Source organism: Hermetia illucens, chromosome 1 (genome assembly GCF_905115235.1).
Source record: "Hermetia illucens chromosome 1, iHerIll2.2.curated.20191125, whole genome shotgun sequence".
NCBI classification, from domain to species: Eukaryota; Metazoa; Arthropoda; class Insecta; order Diptera; family Stratiomyidae; genus Hermetia; species Hermetia illucens.
In genome coordinates, this window is record NC_051849.1 from 104,646,649 (window position 1) to 104,667,259 (window position 20,611).

At 38.0% G+C, this 20,611-nt stretch overlaps 1 protein-coding gene, 1 long non-coding RNA gene and 1 other non-coding gene across 3 annotated transcripts; 2 read left to right on the plus strand and 1 right to left on the minus strand.

The window, feature by feature from the left end:
* Positions 1–841: 841 nt before the first annotated feature.
* On the plus strand, positions 842–4,631 carry LOC119648637. The gene is made up of 2 exons (XR_005249048.1): positions 842–4,354; positions 4,432–4,631. It is a non-coding gene; the product is annotated as an uncharacterized LOC119648637 (long non-coding RNA).
* LOC119648628 (xyloside xylosyltransferase 1) lies at positions 3,755–19,008 on the minus strand. Its single transcript, XM_038050401.1, has 2 exons — positions 18,141–19,008; positions 3,755–5,662 (listed from the first exon to the last, which is right to left on the minus strand). The coding sequence occupies exons 1-2, from the start codon at positions 18,610–18,612 to the stop codon at positions 5,028–5,030; spliced, it is 1,107 nt and encodes a 368-aa protein (XP_037906329.1). The 5' UTR covers positions 18,613–19,008; the 3' UTR covers positions 3,755–5,027.
* Positions 19,009–19,113: 105 nt separating this feature from the next.
* Trnac-gca lies at positions 19,114–19,185 on the plus strand. Its single transcript has one exon. It is a non-coding gene; the product is annotated as a tRNA-Cys (tRNA).
* The last annotated feature ends 1,426 nt before the right edge of the window (positions 19,186–20,611 follow it).

Genomic DNA, 20,611 nt, shown 5'->3' on the forward strand with positions numbered 1-20,611 from the left:
TATGCTATTACAATTACGGCTTTAAAAAAATGTAAAAATCTGCTCAACAAGTGTAGGTCCTTTAAAAGCTAGCTGTTTAGCCTTTATAACTCAATATTCATATTCATATCCATAGCCGAATAGTCGCTTAAGTCGAGTTCTCACTGAAGGAGTTGGGGTCTTTTGTATTAGCAACTGTTTACAACTTTTCAAAACGTTAACTACTTTTATTTACATTTTTTCAAAACTAGATTGAAATGTATCATACAATTTAGATATACTCAGAGCAAACACGAATATTCATTTGAGGTTGGTCGTTTCAAATGGAAACAAGATTTTCAACAGTTATTTGCAATTTAAATAACTTAAACACCACCAATGTTAACAATTTTCCTTCAGTAGGTATTCAGCTTTATTGGCAGAAAATGCTCACTTAACACTTTACCGACTGGTAGCCTATTAATTGGCTTTTTGTTGCCAACGCCGTCCGGTAGCCTAATAGGCTCGTTTCACACATATACTTTCGGTTCAATTTCGGTTGCTGCCGATAAATGAGAAACGGTGTTTCGGTTTCAATTTGTAGGCTATTTGGTATCTAATTGAAACCGTATAGCACCGAATGTTCTCACGACACGAATAGGGTTTACTTTTTTACTTGCATGTGGCCTGAACAGAATCAAAAACGAACCGAACCAAATGGGATCGTATAAGTATAAAACGAGTTTTAATCGGCTTTCTATCGCTGACGCTTACACACCAAAGGTCTATTAAACGGTTGCCATGATGGTAAACAATTTATTATTTGATAAGCAGTAGTCTTTTGCACAATTGCGTTAGCTGCGTTGCTTGTAAGCTCTGAAAAAAAAATCCCTTGCAATGAACGAAAAAAAGGATTGGAGGGTTTCATTTAAATTTGTTATCGGATTACCCTGACTGTCATTCAGGACAAAAGCGACAGTCTAAACGGAAACAACCGGCGTTACGAAGAATCTACTGAGCGGCCGGTCAGTAAAGTGTTGAAAGTATTATCCGCAAAAGGTATTTGAACACAATTTTGGATAGCAACTTATAATTTGCAATTTTCTAAATTCGGATTGCCCATATTCGAATTTTAATTCCAAAATATTCATCATCAAACCTAACAAAAGTGTGTGCATTCAGCCAGTGCAATAATGACACGTAATATATTCCATTTACCGTTTCTTCTTTTTTCCAGTAATCAGTGAAGATAATTCCAAGCATCCTAAGAAACCATTGCCACTTCATGATGGTTCGATTTTGCCGCTTCTACTTCTGTAGTATACCCAGATGCTCTCCTTATTGTCCGAATTCTCTAAAAAAAATCTAGCGGGAGTATTAATCAAATCTTATTATCTAATTCAAATTCGAAATACTTAACCAACATGACGATGTTCCATTTCTACTTTTCTTAAGCAATACAGTTTTATTTTATTTAGATATTACTATACGCCGGAATTACCCTTCATGCAGAAAGTTTCGCCGTAAAGCGGTTTCGGCGTGCAGCAAGCTTTGTGGGATATGTACTTTTCAGCCTAAATATTTCGTCTTTGGTGAGAAAAGTACCCATGTTTCTAAGAATATGGAAATGTATTGAATATCACGATATCGGGGTGATGACATGCAGCACTTCAAATTATGTGGGTCCAAAAACTTTATATTCCAGTCGTAGCTTGAAATGCGTTTTGAGTTTCAATCTGATTTCGAATTTCCCGTTATCCTTCTATCTAGTTGAATTCTCAAATATTTCTTCTAGTTTATTCTAGTGCTGGATGAATATACATAAAATTGAGTTCGATAGAAAGGCATGACCGTTTGTTAGGCGTGAAAGTAAGATAATAAGCTAGGCACCTTCTGATAGACCAGCTACAGTCTGGAAATCACATTGGAGAGACACGATGGATTGGTCTGTTAAGTGTGTTCACTGTTTTCCATAGAGTTTAGTTTGGAGTCACATTTTGATCTACATTTTCTGAAAAACAATCAAGATCCTCGTCCGTCTGCTTCGAAGCTTTTCGTAGATCCCTTAAATGTGCCTTCCACTGGTTTTCAGAGACGATGACGATACAAAAAATTCACGGCTTGCTTTGGTACATTTCCAGGACTGTGAAACTATGCACATCCATTAATGTTGTCTGGCGTCCTGACCTACGCCATCGTTCCATCTGAGACAGAGTCTGGCACGTGTTCTTTTTTTTACCATAGATATTGACCTTATGGACTTTCTGGGCAGAATCATCCACACCCATACGGGTTGGTGACCTGCCCACCGCAACCTGTTGAGCCGAATTTTATCCACAATAAAATGGTCGTGATATGGGGGTAGCAGAGGCTGCGGAATGGTCCATCCTCATAAAGGAGGCCAAACATTCTTCGAAAGATTCTTCTCTCGAATGCGGCCAAGAATTGGTGTAAGGACTGGCAAGATCATAGTTTTGTACAGTAAAAACTTTGTCGCTATGGCACAGTAAATCTAATAGGCAGTACCCATACTCAATGAACCGGACTTGTATTGGAAAAGGTTATTCGTACACATCAAAGGCCCCCAACATCTGGCAGTATCTACCTATGTATTAGTGCCTATGATGTGTACGGATAAGCTTCACCAATACATTCGGAAGTTCGGTCCATTGAGTGTGGATACTTCTTATTAGATGTACCGTGGCTATGGTGCGACATTTCAACAGTTCTAGTAAGCTGAAATAGGCTCTGTTGACAGCCAACAACCGTACGCGGATTTCATCAAATTCAATGGTTAAATTTAAGGAAAGTGTGACGATTGCTGGGCACTCCTCGTATTTAAGTTGGAAGAGCAATGCAATTTTTTAGAATAAATATTTTATCGGAATGATAGAAAAGCAAGGAGAGAACGGTCGGCAGAAAATTTTAAAAGCAGTTTCTCAAAAACAGTAATTTTTCGATTTAGGCTGAATGATTGAAAAGATGATTTTTAATATTACTTTTATTCGGGTTTGATGGCTGGGAATCAAAATTTCAATTTGCTCCCCGTTTTCTTTAGAGAAATTACTTTTCTAAGTTTCGTCATTATATTGAAAAAAAACTACTTCTATTGGGAAGATTTGAGAATGATAGCAAAATTTCAAACCCATCAACCAAAGTAGGTCTGTAGCTTTAAATGGCTTCGAAAATGAGACCACGTAGACCATTTGGTGAGAGATGACGATTACTATGAAGAAATATTTTTCAGAATTATGGGGGATATACCTTGAATTTTCTGAAAACTTATTGCTAGGTCCATGTAAAAACAAACTATTAGCCGGAAGTCTGTTTTTCTTAACGCGCTTAACCAAAACAGGGAACTAAAAATTAGTTCTTAGTTCTAAATCATACAATTAAAAATAAAACCAATTTCGGTGTTTTCCCTTAAATCTGTTAAATTTAAGGAAAACGGATATGAATGCCATTAAATATGTTTTAATTGCATCCCTAATCTTTGGATCGAAGCTCCTTGATTTCGCCCCTCTATTCGTGTTCAACCTAGTTTTTTATTTTAATTTATTTTTTTTCCCCCAATACAAAAGCTTCTCCTCTTTGTTTTGTTATTTCGCGTTAAAACTCCATGAATGCTTGTGCTATGCTTCTGTACTGCTACTGAATCTGATGAAAACTGGAATCAGCAAATATATTATAGCCCTTCCTCACCAATTATTTGCAAGCTTTGAATAATAATATTTTGTGGGTATAATTTGCCGGAAACACATCTTGCTGTTGAAGTCTAATTCAAATCAAAACGAAATTTTAGGCCTTTTGTCATAGATGAGATTATATTTGTTCAAAACAATTTGTCATAGTATTGCATAGTTTAACATATGTGGTTATTGTGGTTATATATGTATATATAATGCACTAGTATCTGTAACAGTTGTAAAATAAATTCATTGAAATACGTGATTTTGCTGCTTAAATCTATTGATCAAAGTAAAGTTTAACTTATTTTAAGTACAGCAGATTCGAGATATGTTTCGAGTTTTAATCCATAATGATAATTTCTATCAAGAAAAAACAAAATTCAGAATGAATCAGGCTTAGCTTAAGCATTTAATTTAGACTCTCGAAATCTAAATGTAAATGTCTATTAAGGACACTTCTTAAAAATTGGTAAAAGATAGTAAAACTAACAAAAGGTTCAGGGGAAGACAACACTTTCACTAATAACTTCGCAAACTTCTGCGAAAAACTAATAGAAATAAAACACCGAGCTAACAAATTTCCACGTACTATTCACCAACACACAAGACAACTTGCGCGTTGTGCAGACAGAACGAGAACTTTTTCCGAAAATCTACAATTAAATCATCTGCAGCGCTATCACAGCAAATTCAAGTTTTTATTCTCTGTAAGTATCTAAAAAGTTGAATTTTCTTCAAATCAAGTAAATTATACAATTTTATAATTTGTTTTTTTTTTTTGCAGATCACTAAAATACTCAGAGAAAGTTAAATATAGTGGTCCCGCTGTTCACATCCTATTTTTTAAAGATAGGTCTCGCGAATGAAACGAGAGTCGGGCCAGCCAATACCTCAAAAATTATATTGCACACCAGTCGAAATGGAAGTAAATTTGTCATAATATTTTAAATTAAATTTAAATGTCAAATACATGTTTGAAAAGTTTCCAATGCTTTTAATGTTTGTGTATGCATATTTGAAAGTACGTCGAACAATGATGCTGTAAGATATCAATTGTTCGCAAGTCAAGATTCTAACGTGCCGCCTAGCGGGTTGATATCCACCTCGAATTGCGCCATTTGACTTCAGAATACGGTAAATCTCACAGAACTATTCGTTTAGGAAAGAGAGGAAAAGAGATTGCACCTTAACTCATATATGTATATAAATTGGCCTAGCCTAAAACTACTTAAATGCTACATGTTTGCCATTTGAATGCTCTATTCTATAGAGTAAATGCTCGGCTTATGTGTCTTCTATATTGTTTCAAACATTCACGCTTGAACGTATGGAATTCACAATTCTAAAAAATCTAAGTCGTAGAAACAAATGAAAACCTAACTATTCTGGAACACGTGTATTGCAATTGCCATGATATACTTTAACTTTGCCTTCACAATGGAAATACGCGTCGAACACATCGCTGTAGCCATGATCTTTCCACCAGGTGCAAAGTTGTCGATTCCACACACAGTCGAGACGATAGATCAACGCTGGGAATTCGTAGCCAAGCAGTGTAAAGTAGTCCTGGTCACCAAGATGTCCTTTGAATGAATACTTCTGCGTTATTTTACGAACATATCCTTCTTTCAGATTTTCAAGATATAGGCGTGATTCACGAATTCGTTGGAAATCAAACATCACTACCCCCGAATTCAATCCTGGGTATCCATGCTTGATGTGTTTATGCTTATGTTTGCTTCTCATCACAGAACTGGGGTAGTAAGAGCTTCCAAAGTTCGTGTTTACATAGTTGGCACGATAGCGATAAAGGATGTGACGATAGACCGGCGTAAGCTCCGGTGCTAGACCGAATAAATTGTCTATGGAAAATTTGTGGAATTCGTTGAAGAGAAGACGAACGTCCGTGCGGAAGACAACATCACAGTCAATTAGGATTGCACGTCGCATTTGTGGATCTGCTATCCGGTGTAGGCCGAGAGAAAGGTAGAAGAGGGCGTCACTGTAGTATGAACCTAGGCAAGAGAATAAATGCGTTAATATTGTTGTCAAATTCTTCTATTTGAAAGAAAAGGAAATAAAAGTAATATGAAGTGATGAATTAGAGAGGAATCATATATAATCAGTAGTGGTCACCGAAACGAAGCTTTGCGTAATAATGGAGGTTATTAGTGCCTACATTTCCAAAAGAATTGCACCCCCTCGATGAGCATTATAACAATGCAATCTTTGCACTTAGTCAAAGGTACAGTTCAGAGAGAATTTATCTCAGATTTTCGCGAAACCGCCTCAGTGAAACACCTTGATATTCGGGATCGTTTAGATTGTGACGATTTTTCCATTCCTCTGCCCCGTCTCCATAAAAAGTAATGAAAGTCTATGCTTGTTAGATTTTGGGAAAAATGATGGATATAAATATATGGTAAATAAATATTTATCTATACGATTACTGACAAAACTGTCCTCCTTACAAAGATGATATACTACCGTGGTCAAAAAGTATCTTGGGGTGTAACAACCATTATCCTGACTAGGCTTGCCTTAGATATCCGGGTTTTAGGCCGATGTCTACCAATTTGATATCTTTACGCCAACGCTTCATTTGAGGCAGGGCCTGCTACGGTTTGTTCTTCTTCTTTACCATAGATATTGCTCTAAAAGTTTTCGGGCTGGATCATCCTCACCCATACGGATTAAGTGACCTACCGATCGCAACCTCTTGAGCCGGATTTCATCCACACCCAAATGGTCGTGATATCGCTCATAAATTTCGTTGCTACAAGTTTCGGCCAATAGTTTGCAATTTTTCTTGCTAAGAACCCAAGTCTCTGAGGAAAACATGAGGACGGGCGAGATCATTGTCTTGTACAATAAGAGCATTGACCTTTTGGTGACACGTTTCGAGCGTTGGTTGCCAACAACCGTGCGTAGATTTTATCGTCGTAACTATTAGGTTATTGTATATGAAATGGCCGATTTGGCAATCAAGTGAAGTTAGTTGCGATTTTGCTGTTTCAAACCACCACCAGTTGGCGCTGTTGGTGCCGGATAATGAAGTATAAATACTCCTAAATTGAATCAAGGAGTCATTTCAGTTTTGACCATCGTTGTGATAACAGTGAATGAAAAGGAAAAAAGGATGGAAAAGAGCCAAAAACGTATACTTTTTCTGTATGAGTTTAAACTCGGTCATAAAGCAGCGGAGGTGACCAGGAACATTAACAGCGTATTTGGAGCTGATGCGGTAAGCGAACGAACCTCACGGCGGTGGTTGGAAAAACTCCGGTCAGGCGACGTAAACCTCCAAAGTGAACCACATGGGCATCCAGGACCATTGATTGATAACAACGAGCTGCGTGTGCTAGGCGAATCCGACACACACCAGTCTATGAGAGACATTGCAGAGAAACTGGGCGTACACTTTTCGACAGTTTCCCGGCAATTGCAACAACTTAGAAAGGTGAAAAAGCTCGACAAATGTGTACCGCAACCCTTACGGAGCAAAACTTGGCGCTCCGAAAGGACATTTGCAGTTCTTTACTCTCCCGCAACAGAAGCAACCCCTTTTTGCACAGAATAGTGACATGTGATGAAAGGTGGATATTATACGACAATCGTCGCTGATTAGCGCAATGGTTAAATACTGATGAGCCACCGAAGCATATGCTGAAGCCGAGCCTCCAGAAAGAATGTGCCCAACTCGAGGAAATGCACCAAAAATTGAGTATTCAACGGCCGTGATTGGTCAACAGAGATTGTGTGATACTCCTTCACGGCAATGGACGGCCTCATGTATCCAGAACAACGGTTCAAAAGTTGAGAGTACAGTATGAGTACTGCAGTATGCAGATGAGACTCTGCCTCTGCCCTTCGCCAACGGACTACCAGTTTCTTAAACATTTTGATTATTTGTCGGCGGAAAAACAATTTAGTAATGAAGAGGCCGTCAAAATTGCCTTCGACGAGTTTATCAACACCCGAAAATTGAACTTCTACGAAACTGGCATACATTGTATCTCGCTGGGAGAAGTGTTTTGAATCGACTGGCATTTATTTTGATTAATTAAATAAATTTTTGTAAGCTTTACAGTTGTTTCAAATTTTAGTACCAAATCGGCCATTTCATGTGCAACAACCTAATATCTTGGGGTGTAACAACCATTATCCTGTCTAGGCTTGCCTTAGTAAGAAACTCCAGATATCCGGGTTTTAGACCAATGTCCACCAATTTGATGTCCTTACGCCAACGCTCCATTGCAATTTTTCTTGCTAAGAACCCAAGTTTCCGGGGAATACATGACGACGGGCGAGATCATTGTCTTGTACAATAAGAGCATTGACCCTTTGGTGACATATTTCGAACAGAACAGCTAAAATAGACTGTTGGCTGCCAACAAGCGTGTGCAGATTTTATGGTCGTAACTATTATCGGTTGTGATTTTTATCCCTAGATAGGAGAAATTATCATCGATCTCAAAGTTATACTCTCCTATCTTTATCATTCCAAGTTGACTAGTTCTATTTGATGATGTTATTTCTTTTGTTTTTAATGCTGCCGTTGCCGCGTGTATTTCGCCTTGCCTTCATTAATGTGTAACCTAAGATTTCGCGCCGCCTATCTGGATGAAGACGATTTGTACATCTCGGAATATCTTCCCATAATGTCGATATCGTTAGCATAAGTCAGTAGTTGGGGGGACTTGAGGAAGATGGTGCCTCTCGCATTTGCATCAGCATCATGAATCAATTTTCTAACCCATGTATAATAAAAATGGATGCGTCATAGGACATCACTTTGTCTTAGACAGTTGTTGAATAGTCTCGAAGGTGATCATGATGCTTTTTATCATGTACAGTTGTGGGTGGTTATTACAGGCGGCCATGGAGTCGACGAAGAAATCGTGCAACTTACGGCCATATTTCAACAGCTTTTCCATCGATTGTTGCAGAGAGAAAATCTGTAGTAAAGTCTCTTGGACGTAATTAATTCGCTATTACAAACGTTGCGCATAAGTTGATGAACCGCTTGTTGTAGTTGGTTGCCCCACAATTAATCATCGATTCATGGCGAATTAAGATTCTTAAGTCGATGACTTGCACGGAATGTGTCTTCCTTGCTTGGTGGCAGTACCATATTTATCTGCCGTCTTCAGTTAGTGGTAACCTCAGTTTGCAGATATTCTGGTTGTTGCTGTAGTTCATTCAAATATTCAACCCATCGCTCCAATATGCCCATAAAATCGGAAAACAAATTTCCGCCGTTGTCTTAACAGGATGAACATCGAGGTGTATAGGCTCTCCTGCAGACTTATTGGTAAAACTTGCATGTCTGGTGTGATTGTTCCCTGTACTTTTCAAGTTTACAGACCTGTTGGTTTTGCCAGGCTTCATTTTCCATCTCTAAATTGCTTTCTCTGTTCGACGGAGTTTGTTATGGGTTTCTGCGCGTGCTAGTATTCTTTAATACTTGCATTGCCCGGTGTCATTCACCGTGGAAGCAGCGATTCCGACTTTTTTGCAACTAAAGCTATGTTTGTGGCCGTACGTATGATGTTTTTCATGTGGTTGAGAAGATCATTTGTCAATCCTTCATCTTCAGGATCTCCGTCAGCTGTGGTTATTGTGACATCTATTTTCTTCTTATAGAGCCGGGAGTCGACGTGCATGAATACGGCCTCCGCCCCTTTTTGACTGTTAACATCTAATGCTGAACCAGAACCGGAAAAACGGAACTTAGTATTCAAGGCTTTGTCTAAAACAACACCTTTTTCAAATTGTTTCATTATCTGCTTGTCTGTCACACGCATTATTCTCAGCAGCAGTAGTATAGATGTACACAAAATTTGTTAGGAAGGCTGGAGATACGTTGAATTTAACGGGAGGTCCTCATGCGTGCAAAAGAAGGGTGTAAAATTTGTTTTTCATGAAATATAGTCATATGCGATATCACGTGAAAGGTGGCGCTTGCTACTTTCCAAAACCGGTATTAGATTTAATATTAGGTTTAAAGGAGGGGGTGTTTGGGCTGGCACTCAAATAAAGTTATTACATGTATTTATTTTTTCGAAAGTCAATGGAAACCTCCTTAAATCCATCCTACAGTCATATATTTTTCCAGTAAGATAGGCTATTATACAAATCCCACTATTACTGACAAAGTTATAGTAACTCGAAGCTCTCCTTTGTGTACATTTACGGCAACTCAAAACACCGAATGTGAATATATAATTAAAGTGAGTAGTCTCACACGCTGAATGCATATATATAGCAAGCTACGTGCGTACATTCTACACTCAAATGTGCTTTTATAAGAAATACACAAAACCGTTCATACCTGAAGCGCCGAGGAAGGTAGAGAGTTCACAAAGAGTATTATTGGGGCGCCATGGGATGCTTGCAAGCGTGAAGCAATTCCTCAAATCAAAAAAGTTTGGAGGTAAACAATTCGTGATTTTTTTAATATCATAACGAAGCGTACCCCATTATTATCCATGATTTTTTTCATCAAATGCACTTCTCTTCTCTTTGGCATTTTTTCCTGTTCCGGTTCAATCGGTTTGAAAACGAAATTTTAGCAGCCGCGTGAGGGAAATGGAAAAGTAGGAGGTGGCTCTGAAGGATCTATCTGATAGAGATTACTTTGAAGCAGACTTTGGTAGGTAATCTATTTTAAATTTTCTGAATATTCCGAGAATTTTTTGCAATAAAAAATAAGAAAAGGACCGACATTTTTTGTTTTTTTCTTGTGAAGTATCCCATTTGTACGTAACCCTTAATGTACATATATATTTAGCATGACAGAGACGATTAACTTTATGAGTGTTTCTAGTCGATTTTCCAAAAACAGTAATATAATATTATTAAGTTAATTTGAATAGATACAGTATTAGGGGGTATTTTGAGGCCTGGGCACCGTACAGAAGCAGCTTCGTGATTCTTTTCAGATTTTTCGGTTGGGTATTTTCTGAGAATGCGTATGTTAACCGCCGCACTCCCCGCCTTTCCAAGAAATGTCACAAATTTAGACCAGCTTGGAATAGTACCAACCGAAATCTTTTGTTTAATACCCAACACAGATTTATTCGAAAAAAAATACAATTCCGTTCTGCATACATGAGGGCCCCCCTTTAAACTTAACAAAAAATATGCAATGCATGTGTGGGCGTTCACAGTTTCCTCCTTCGCACAAAATTCCTTTTCAATCGATATAGCCGTCTCTGAGAAAAGTGAGTACGACACACGGACAGGCATTGAACCGATTTTAATAATGTTTGGTTTTACAAATGAAATCTTAAAAATGCCAAAGCCTCATAAAAAGAGATTTGCAGCCTGGAGCCCGTCGAGAAAGTTAATCAGCTAATCGCAAAAATTGACAGGGCCTTCTAACAAAAAAAGTTTGTTCGGCTATTTTTCTAAATGTCGATATGTTGATATTGTGTGGCATGCTTGTCTTATTTTCAAAATAAAGTAAATGTCTCCCTCGAATGTCCATAACCGGCTGGAGTCTACAAGGTCCAATTTTTTTTTCAATTTGCAAGAAACCTTGCGTTGCAGTAACTACAATTCAGACACCTATCAAGAAAGGACATTTTACCATGTTCATTTTAAAATTTATAAAGTGTCTAAAATACAACTTTCTGTCACTGCTGTGCTGTGTTCATCATCTGTCAGTTTTTGCTATACAAAAATTTGGTGAATAAAGCAATAAGTAAAAAAAATTTTAACAGATAGTAAGTACTTTGCGACTTCAGTTAGATGAAGCTGAACTTATGGGAAGAAATTGCAGCATCTGAATATACACACCTCGACAAAATAATTCACAGTTTGAAAAACGTATGCAGGTTCTGTAAAACACAACCGGGTCGCTAGTGCGTAACATTGTTTTCAAGTGAAATGGTGGTTACTTCTTGGTTAATATTGTGATGTGTTTATTCGTTCAGTCTTGAAAATTAGCTAGGCAATGAGACAGGTGCAGCTTGAAAAAAAGTTGAACTGATTTTATTTAAAGAGTTACAGAATGTAACAATATGAGGGCTTAGAACGGATACTGGTTATGGCGCCGTTGATGATGATAAAACGCATTTTATTCGAAACTACGTTTTTAAAGTTAATGAAGCATTCACAAAAAACTACTTAGCCAATCTACTCGAAATTTGAATCTCTTATTCTAAACACTAATGCAGACATGCGGAACCTCAAAGATATTTAATTTTTTAATAATACATTACATAACGACCACCTTTTTTCAAGGAGTCTACTTTGGTAAAAAAGAAATACATGGATTAATGCGAAAATTAGCAAAAATTTGTGGCATATTTTAAGTTTCCATCAAAATCATATTAAAATCATATTGTTAAAAAAAAAATAATGAAATAAAGCTAAAATTTCGAGCGTCACACTATATTACTATTTTAATGGAGAAAGACTGCAACTTGGAGCTTGGTGTACTAATTTAATGGAGAAAGACTGCAACTTGGAGCTTGGTGTACTAATTTAATGGAGAAAGAAAATATCGTCGAAATTCACTGCATCGACAATAAAAATGCATCAGAGGGCTGATGTCCTAAAAAATCAACTGAACGTACGTGAATTATGTTATATGAACATTCGGATATGAAAAAAATGTGTACACGATGGTTGCCGCGCTCTCTCACTACCAATTAAAAACAATGTGTAGAATTCAAAGCGCTGCAGGAGATTTTACTCGAATAAAAGAGTCAAACATGAAACAAAGGCTTATTTTGAGGCGGTGGATAAATTTTACTCCACGAAGGGTGCAGAGGGGGGGTTATTACTAAAAATTACAGTAAAATACTATTATTAATTTTATTTGAAGCGATATCGGTATGGAAGGTATTTCGGAGCCTAGGCACCATATAGTGACTGCTTCTTGATTTTTTTCAGATTTTTCGGTTGGGCAGTTTCTGAGAATGGGTACCTTAAATAAATGATCACTTTCACAATGTCAAGACTAAGAACAGCTTCGGAAAGTACTAACCGAGACCTTTCATTTGATACCCCACATGACTAGATTTGGCGAAAAAAAAAATGTACACCCACTTTTGCATGTATGGGGGCCCCCCTTAAGATTGACGTAGAATGATGCAACTCAGTGTATGTGGAGCGTTCACAGTTCCCACTATTCCACCGAATTTGGTATGAATCGCTATAACCGTCTCCGAGAAAATTGCGTGTGATAGACAGACACACAGACAGTGAACCGACATTAATCAGGTTTTATTTCACAAAAAAACCTTAAAAAGTGCATTGGGACTAGTTGAACAAAAAATGAAAAAAATTTACCAGAAAATGAATTTTTTTACACTTTGTGCCAAAAAGCAAGGGAAGCCGATATATCTGTGAAAAAGGTAAACATAAATGGCAACTGCACCAGATGTAGAAGTTTTACCGAAGTGCAAACAGTATGCGGCGGCAGACATAACACTACGCTCAAGCACGTCAAGATTTATCCCCGGAAATATCTCAGGCTGAATATTTTTACTATATTGCCATCATGGGTTGTATTGCGATTGCGTTTATAATACACCAGACTCCTTTTGTTTTACAAAAGGTTAGTGAAACTATTGCTATAATGTATTAGAGGACCTTTTCAATTGTACTTTTTAGCGAAGGATGTGATTAGATTTTTTTTAAATTGCACTATTTTTGATGTTTAAATGTAACCGACGTTTAACTGCCCCATAAATTATTGCTGCATTTGTTGAAGCACCGGAAAACAACACAGGTTTCAATAACTACGGCTAATTCATTAAGCAGTAGTTTGAAAGGTTATCGTCAAAAACCGTGTATTCGTGCGTCGTTCAAAAGACGAAATGGGGTTAGACGTTTGTACTGTACCGCGAATGATTTAGTGTAATTGTTTGGAGGTGCTATGGTGGAAAGGCCGGCAATTCAACTACAATCGAAGGACACACTGGTGCTAAAAACAATTGTAGAAGGCGATCCGAATTAAATCGCAATGTCACTTTCTCAATTTCCTATTGCTTATCTACGTGGATTCGCTCACAGAGAAATGCTAGTGCATTAAGAGATGCGCAGAACGCACGGCGATCTTGACTCGGCCTCAAACCGGATGATTCATTTTTGTCCTGCCTTTTTTGACTAATTTCACCTCCTGTGTATAGTCTTCTTGCTTTGGAGATATCTAATAAATGGCAGATATGGCTGATGGCGCAAGTGCTGTGCTGTCGTAGCGAAAGGTCGCAGTTCAAATCTCATTGGTGGCAGAAGGATTTGTCATCACGACTGGATGCCGGATACTAGTCGACTCAGCTGTGAATGAGTATCTGGGTTAAATCAGGACGATAATCTTGGGCGGGCGCTATGCTGACCACATTGCCACCTACAGTGTACTGTAGTGTACCGCTACGGTCTTGAATGAAGTGCTCTAACACACTTCAGGGCCCTGATTCAACATGGATTGTTGTGCCAATTATTACTTTTATCAATAAATGATATGCTTTGATCGTACTTAAGTCCGCACTAAGTCTTACAACGAGTTCCACCAGGCATTGAAAACTAAAACTAAGAGAAACCGATGACAAAACCTGCAGAAAGAAAAACACAAGCATGTGAATGACGATCTCTACAGATTGAAAAGTGATAGCAGGAAAAGAAAACAAGGTCGCGCTAAAAATGCTTTAATAACAAAGTACCGAGTGTGGATAGGATACCAGCAGAATTAAAAAGAATCTATGCCAAGGATTCCCACAAAACTCTGATATATCCTTTTTATGAAAAAACATAAACCATGACGTGAAAGCTATAGAAGGATAAACATATTTGGTGTGTAAGATGCTACCGAAAATTATCGAAATGAGGCGGCAGTATGTTATATTGAATATAGTCTTGCCGACACCAGGGACGATTCGAGCGAGGAAAACCAAAGACTTGAAAATTTCTATGAGGACAACGTTGATGTGCTCCACAAAGGTGCTTGACAGTATAAACCGATTTGCCCTGCATGAAGTACTGTTTATGTTTGGAGTCCCGACCAAACCAATTGTGCTCATCAGAACGAAAATGAATCAATTGACTGCTAAAGTAAAGTTTAAGAATCAGCTAATAAGATTTTTCGGATCAGACGCTGAGCCTGACATAATTCAGCATTGCTCTGGAACACCTCATTCGAAAGACCACTGTTGTACTATTGTATATCAATTAATCCTGATAGTGACCAGTAGATGATTTATACATCCTGGCAAAGTCGAAATAGAATGTAGAAGCAGTCCTGGTTAAGCCTAGCGAGACAACGAAAGAAGTCAAACTAAATAAACAAAGATAAGAGTAAGACTATGCTATATGTGGACTATTTTTCAAGAACCTTTCGCACAATAATTTGTTCTGGAAAGTATCGTATCAATAGTAGGATCTGCTACAACATTGTTACTGGTAATAGGATTTGCATTTCCTATATTATGCGTGATACTTTACGCTACTGCAATATTCCGATCAATGTCAAACATTTGGTAATACAGTGCAACCTATAATCATATAACAAATTTGAAAGGGGTTACAAAATAGTTGTTATACCAAATAATGCATTACTATTAGAGTTGTTATATAGAGATTAGGTGGGTCTACGATTCGTTTTAATAAGGTAATAGCAATGAGTGACACGAACAACTTAAGGGGAATTTTCACAGTCAGCATTTGTTTCGCTTTTTTTTTATTAACTAATTTGATAGAATGTAGTCTCAAGAATCATCCTTCAAAGTTTCTTGATTCTTTTTTTATTTTTTTCCGTAGACTTGTCTTTAAGAAACTGCATTCAATTTCAACAAGATTTTATATTCCGAATGATCGCAAACATCTTCTGAAACTTTGAACGCGTTTATCCTGAAAACACGTTTTTCAAAACTTCTCGTAATTTTTCTCAGAAACTACTGGTTCGATCTCAATATTTGTTTTATCAAAATAATCACAATACTCGTCGTTATGGACCGAACTAGAATTTTCGCGATACGTTGACATTAAGTCCCTTTTTTCGATGTTTAAGCGAAACAAGTCAGAATTCCGGAAGCTCGGGCTTCGGGTTTTGTGTTCATCTTATGTAGGAAAATTCTACGCACATTTTCCATCCGTATATAACTAGAAATCCAACATATTCCTTGATATTTTTCCAAAAAAACATAGATATTATCCTCACCCTGACCAAACAAACTGCCTGTTACCGAATACTGTACATATACATGCACGTATATAAATTGATCGTGCCGATATTCCCGATTTACTTCGTGCACAAAAGCATACATATGTGCATATATAGTACGTATATTAAATAAGGCTGGTTTAAAATACAAATATGTATATCTATCTACCCCCAAACTTCATTAGCACGCATATACTATATACCTATACCAAATTGTGCATTATGTTATCTCTTACACCCATGCCAAATTTTGTACTTCTGGGATGGACATAAATATGGAAATAGGCATAAATTTCGTAGAGATGCGCTACTGTGATTTTGTTCAGATTTGTCGGTTGGATAGGCTCTGAGAACGAGAATTATTACAGTTTTTGATGGTCATATTTTGAACCCTCACTCCCCTATGTTTCACCCAATATCAAATATGGAACCAGTTGCGAAAAGTACTAATTGAGCCCTTTCATTTGATATTCCACGTGGCCACATTTTATGAAAAAAAAATTTGCACCCTCCATTCACATATATGAGTAGCCCCCCTTAAACTTAACGAAAAATTTTCTTCAAACTTGACTAAATTCTGCCTTATTTTGCCAAATTTTCTACTTCTAGGATCAACTTAAGGAGGGTTACCGGGTACATTTCTAAAATATGGAAATATACTATAATTAACTTTTGTACAGATATCGAAAACGAATGTATTTTGAGATTTTTCGGTTGGATAGGTTCTGAGCACAAGACCTGCTTCTTTTTGTTGAACTCAGTCCTCTATATTTTACCCAATATCAGAAGCAAAATCATTTCGGAAAGTACTAATCGGGCCCTTTCAGTTGATATCCCACATGACCATATTTGGTGAAAAAAATGTTACACTCCCCTTTCGCATGAATGGGAAGTCCCCCTCAAACACAACACTAAATGACGCCACGGCTATATATAAAGTGATTCCCAGACTTCATCTTCTTACCAAATTTTGTGACAATCGGCTTAACCGTTTTCGAGTAAATCGGGTGCGACCGACGAATTTAATTAGGTTTTGGGTTTACACAACTTCAACATCAAATACAATCCTGTCTATAACAACAACAACCGAATACATGTTTTGATACAATGTTTTTTCAAAATAAAACAAGTCGGAATACCGGACGCTTCGGGTATAAAGTTTGTGTATACATCTTGTATGAGAAATTTCCTATGCACATTTTCCAATTCCAGCATACCTGAAAGTACTAAATATTCCTTAATATGTTTCCAAATTCCAATTCCGCTATTCATATGAGATCATATTATATGATAATGACGTCATACTCCGCTTAGAGTGCGATAAATTCATGTGAAGTGTACAATTTTGACCTTCTATAACTTTGGTAATAATTGTGGGTTTTTTTTCAAACTTACGAAAATTGTGTATTATATTATTGCCTATAACGGCAGCAAATTTCGAACTTCTAGGATGATAAAATATAGTAATATTCTATTATTAACTTTCTTTGAGCAGATATAGGAATGGCCGGGTTTTTTACGTATGCACCATTGTGAATCTTTTCAGATTTTTCGGTTGGGTAGGTTTTGAGAACCAGACCTGTTACACTTTTCAGGACATATATTTTGAGCCCACACTCCCCCATGTTTCACCCAATATCATTTGATGCCCCACTCGACTATATTCTGTGAAAAAGAAATGTACACCCCCTTTCACATATATGGAAAGCCCCCATCCAAAATAAAATGGCGCCACTTGCTATCTGTAGAGGGATTCACAGATTACATCTTTTCACCAACAAAGTTCGTGCCAATTGATTCAGCCGTTTCCGAATAAATCAGGTGTAACAGAGGGGGGTGTTGTGCCTTATGATGAGCTAAAATTTCATACAATAAAATTAGAAGTTCCAGTCGGCAGGCAATCTTAAGCTTCGCAGGCGCCTATTCGAAGACAAGTTACAAGGCAGGCTGCCGATATAATACTGAGTTGGCCGGTTTTCAAAATGGGAGGACGCAATCCTTTCCCTGAGAGAGGTCGAGACTTCAGAAGGCAAAGGACCAACACTGGACTGTAGTGTTATAGAAGACAACTTATTGATACGTTATGAAAACAAATGAAGAGGAAATATATATAAACGTGCTAGTTATGATAGAAGTTGATAGATTTATTCTGTTGTAGTCTGATTCGAAATTTCTCCAAACTAGATCGAATGTGAAAGTCGAGGTAGTTTTGGACCCAAGCATTGCTATCGAGCGCGAAGGGCTTACAAAAGCTAAATAATTGCAACATTTAATTGTGTCACCATTATAAAAGTTACAGAGACAGAATCACTTAGGCTCACCTGGATTAGAGCTAAAATATGGCATCATCGCGTGTACAATGTCACTGATTTTTTCCGCGCATTCCTCCACATCGTAGAAAGTGTAGTAAATTGATTTTTTGTAATGATTGATTTGTTCCCGCAGCAGCTCCTCGGCCGACAGCTCGCTCTTCTCGTCCGTGATGATATGCAGATGTACTTTGATCGTTGTGTATTTTACGAGGCTTTTGGCGAACAATTCGAACTTCTTCTGCAACTGATAATTCTGCTTCGCGTAGATCACAAAAATGTTGTACTCCGTGTCGTTGTGCCGTGGAGAGTACTTGACCCGCTTGATTTCCGCCGTGAAATTATGCAAGGGGCGCACGTCTTCCAAATCCGGTTGGAAAATCGCCCACAAGGACTTCCGCGAGAAGAAGTCACTGTTGGCATAAAAGATCACCAGGAACCCGCTCACAATGATCAAGAACAGCAGCACCTTATTCATTTTCATAACCTTCGCGAACCCTCTTACCAATCGAAGTCGCCGCAGACGCCGACGGCATAGCACAATTTTCCTCTTCGACGACTTCTTGCACTGTTTGCAGTTCAGGTCAATCGCTGCAGCTGGGAGACGACGGCGGCCGCTTCAGATTCAATTGCACTGGAATTTATCGATTGATTCCTCGGTTCGTTGGAGAGAAATTGCTGAACACATTTTCCAATTCGCGTTCTGTGGTCGGCTGAGCGTGAACTCGCTAGAGCCAGTTGCAGCCACTGCTCATTTACATAATACCGAGCTTTCGTGACAGACGTCCTCGCAGGATTCGGTAGGCCACTGGGTCCAACTTGTTTCTTCTACTTGCACGGTTTGACAGCCCAACAACCTTAGTACCGTCGCTTTGTTGTCTTGTTTCGTTTTTTGACTGTTCTGAATTGACTCGAGAGTCCTCTAACGGAATACCAGGAATTCTGAGAATAACGGAACATGGGTTCTTAGAGATGGTTACGATGTGGGGATATAGCTCAGTGGTAGAGCATTCGACTGCAGATCGAGAGGTCCCCGGTTCAAACCCGGGTGTCCCCTTAGGACAATAGTCTGCTTTCTTTTGCCCTTTTTTCTTTTGCATTCTCAGGAAAATGCTGAAGCCATCGGTTGGTTGCTCCCAAGATGGCTTTTTGCTTAGAACGCATTTCCAGTTGTAGCTTTGGCTGGATAGTGTGGTATGCCTCATCGAAAATGTGAAATTCAGTCTGCCATAGTAAATACTTCAAAGTAGTAAAGTCAAATTAAAGGAAATTAGTTTCTAAAGTGTTTTTCCCCCGAGATAAATTCCTGGGACGGAGATTTCGGCGATTTTGCAACATGGGCAACATAAACATGGAGACGTTTGTGAGTACGAATATCGATATGTACAAGTTTAAAGTGTCCGCAGTAAAAACATAGTGTAAGATGAGTTCTTATTTTCTCTTATCGATAAGAAACCACATCGCGTAAATGTGCAGTAGCGGAAATATATTAAAAATGACGGAAAGATCACAAGTCATGGTTTTCCTGCAATCAGTGACTTCGATTGTCACATGTTTCTAACGGTAAAATGGTGTTCTACTAGGAACCGGCAGTGCTTCACTATGAAGCAATTGTGAGTAATTTAATAATAGTAGTTTCCCTATGTGTTTTGAAACAATGATTAGAAACGATTTGAAGAACATCAATGTATTCAGGGTACTTTTTTTTTTGGTAGATTATTGTAGTTGTAATAACAAATCCACTGTTTTCACCCTTAAGGGCAAAATGGGCATGTGGTCTTTTGCTAAGTTATCCACAAAATCTGAATTTCCAGATGTGCACAAACATCTTAGTATCGTTATGCCCGTTACCATCGGAGAATGTCTTGCATCCTGAAATTTCTAGCTCTGTCGGTCAGTTGAGCTTCAAAATGATAAAAATGTTGATTTCAGCATGGTGAGGAAACTTAGGAGTTTCAGTCGCGACGCGTTTAGTTTTTCAACATTTTTGACATCATAATAATAATAATCGTTGCACATCAATCCATATTGGATCAGGGCCTTGGAGTGTGTTAGAGCACTTCATTCAAGACCGTAACGGTACACTACAGAACATTGTAGGAGGCAATGTGGTCAGCATTGACATCATATTTTGCATAAATGCGGGTCCCAAACGACTTACTACTTTTTGATAGTCGATTTCTTTTTAGAGAAAAATTGCACGTTTGTTCTCCGAGATCTCGGTGGGCTAAATAGTAGCACCGAATATCACCCACGATGATACCAACGCAGGCTATTAGCCGGGGACCACCACGACTTCAGTTGGCTTTTGCTTTTGATTTGGATTGTAGAATCTATGATCTTGTCCTACATTTCGCTAGATATAGTAAAAATGTCAGTTTGTGCCGAAATTTTACTAATTTGTTTCCTTAGACAATTCATTTATTGCACCTTTGGATCTGGGGAAGACTGTAAGCATAAGTGTTAAAATGTATATGGGTACA

What these genes read in the sequence shown, in the direction of transcription:
- LOC119648628 (XM_038050401.1), bottom strand. Translation starts at nt 18,612, where the DNA reads ATGAAAATGAATAAGGTGCTGCTGTTCTTGATCATTGTGAGCGGGTTC. An exon ending in ATATTTTAGCTCTAATCCAG is followed by an intron (nt 5,663 to 18,140) that starts GTGAGCCTAAGT and finishes TCTCTTGCCTAG; the next exon opens with GTTCATACTACAGTGACGCC.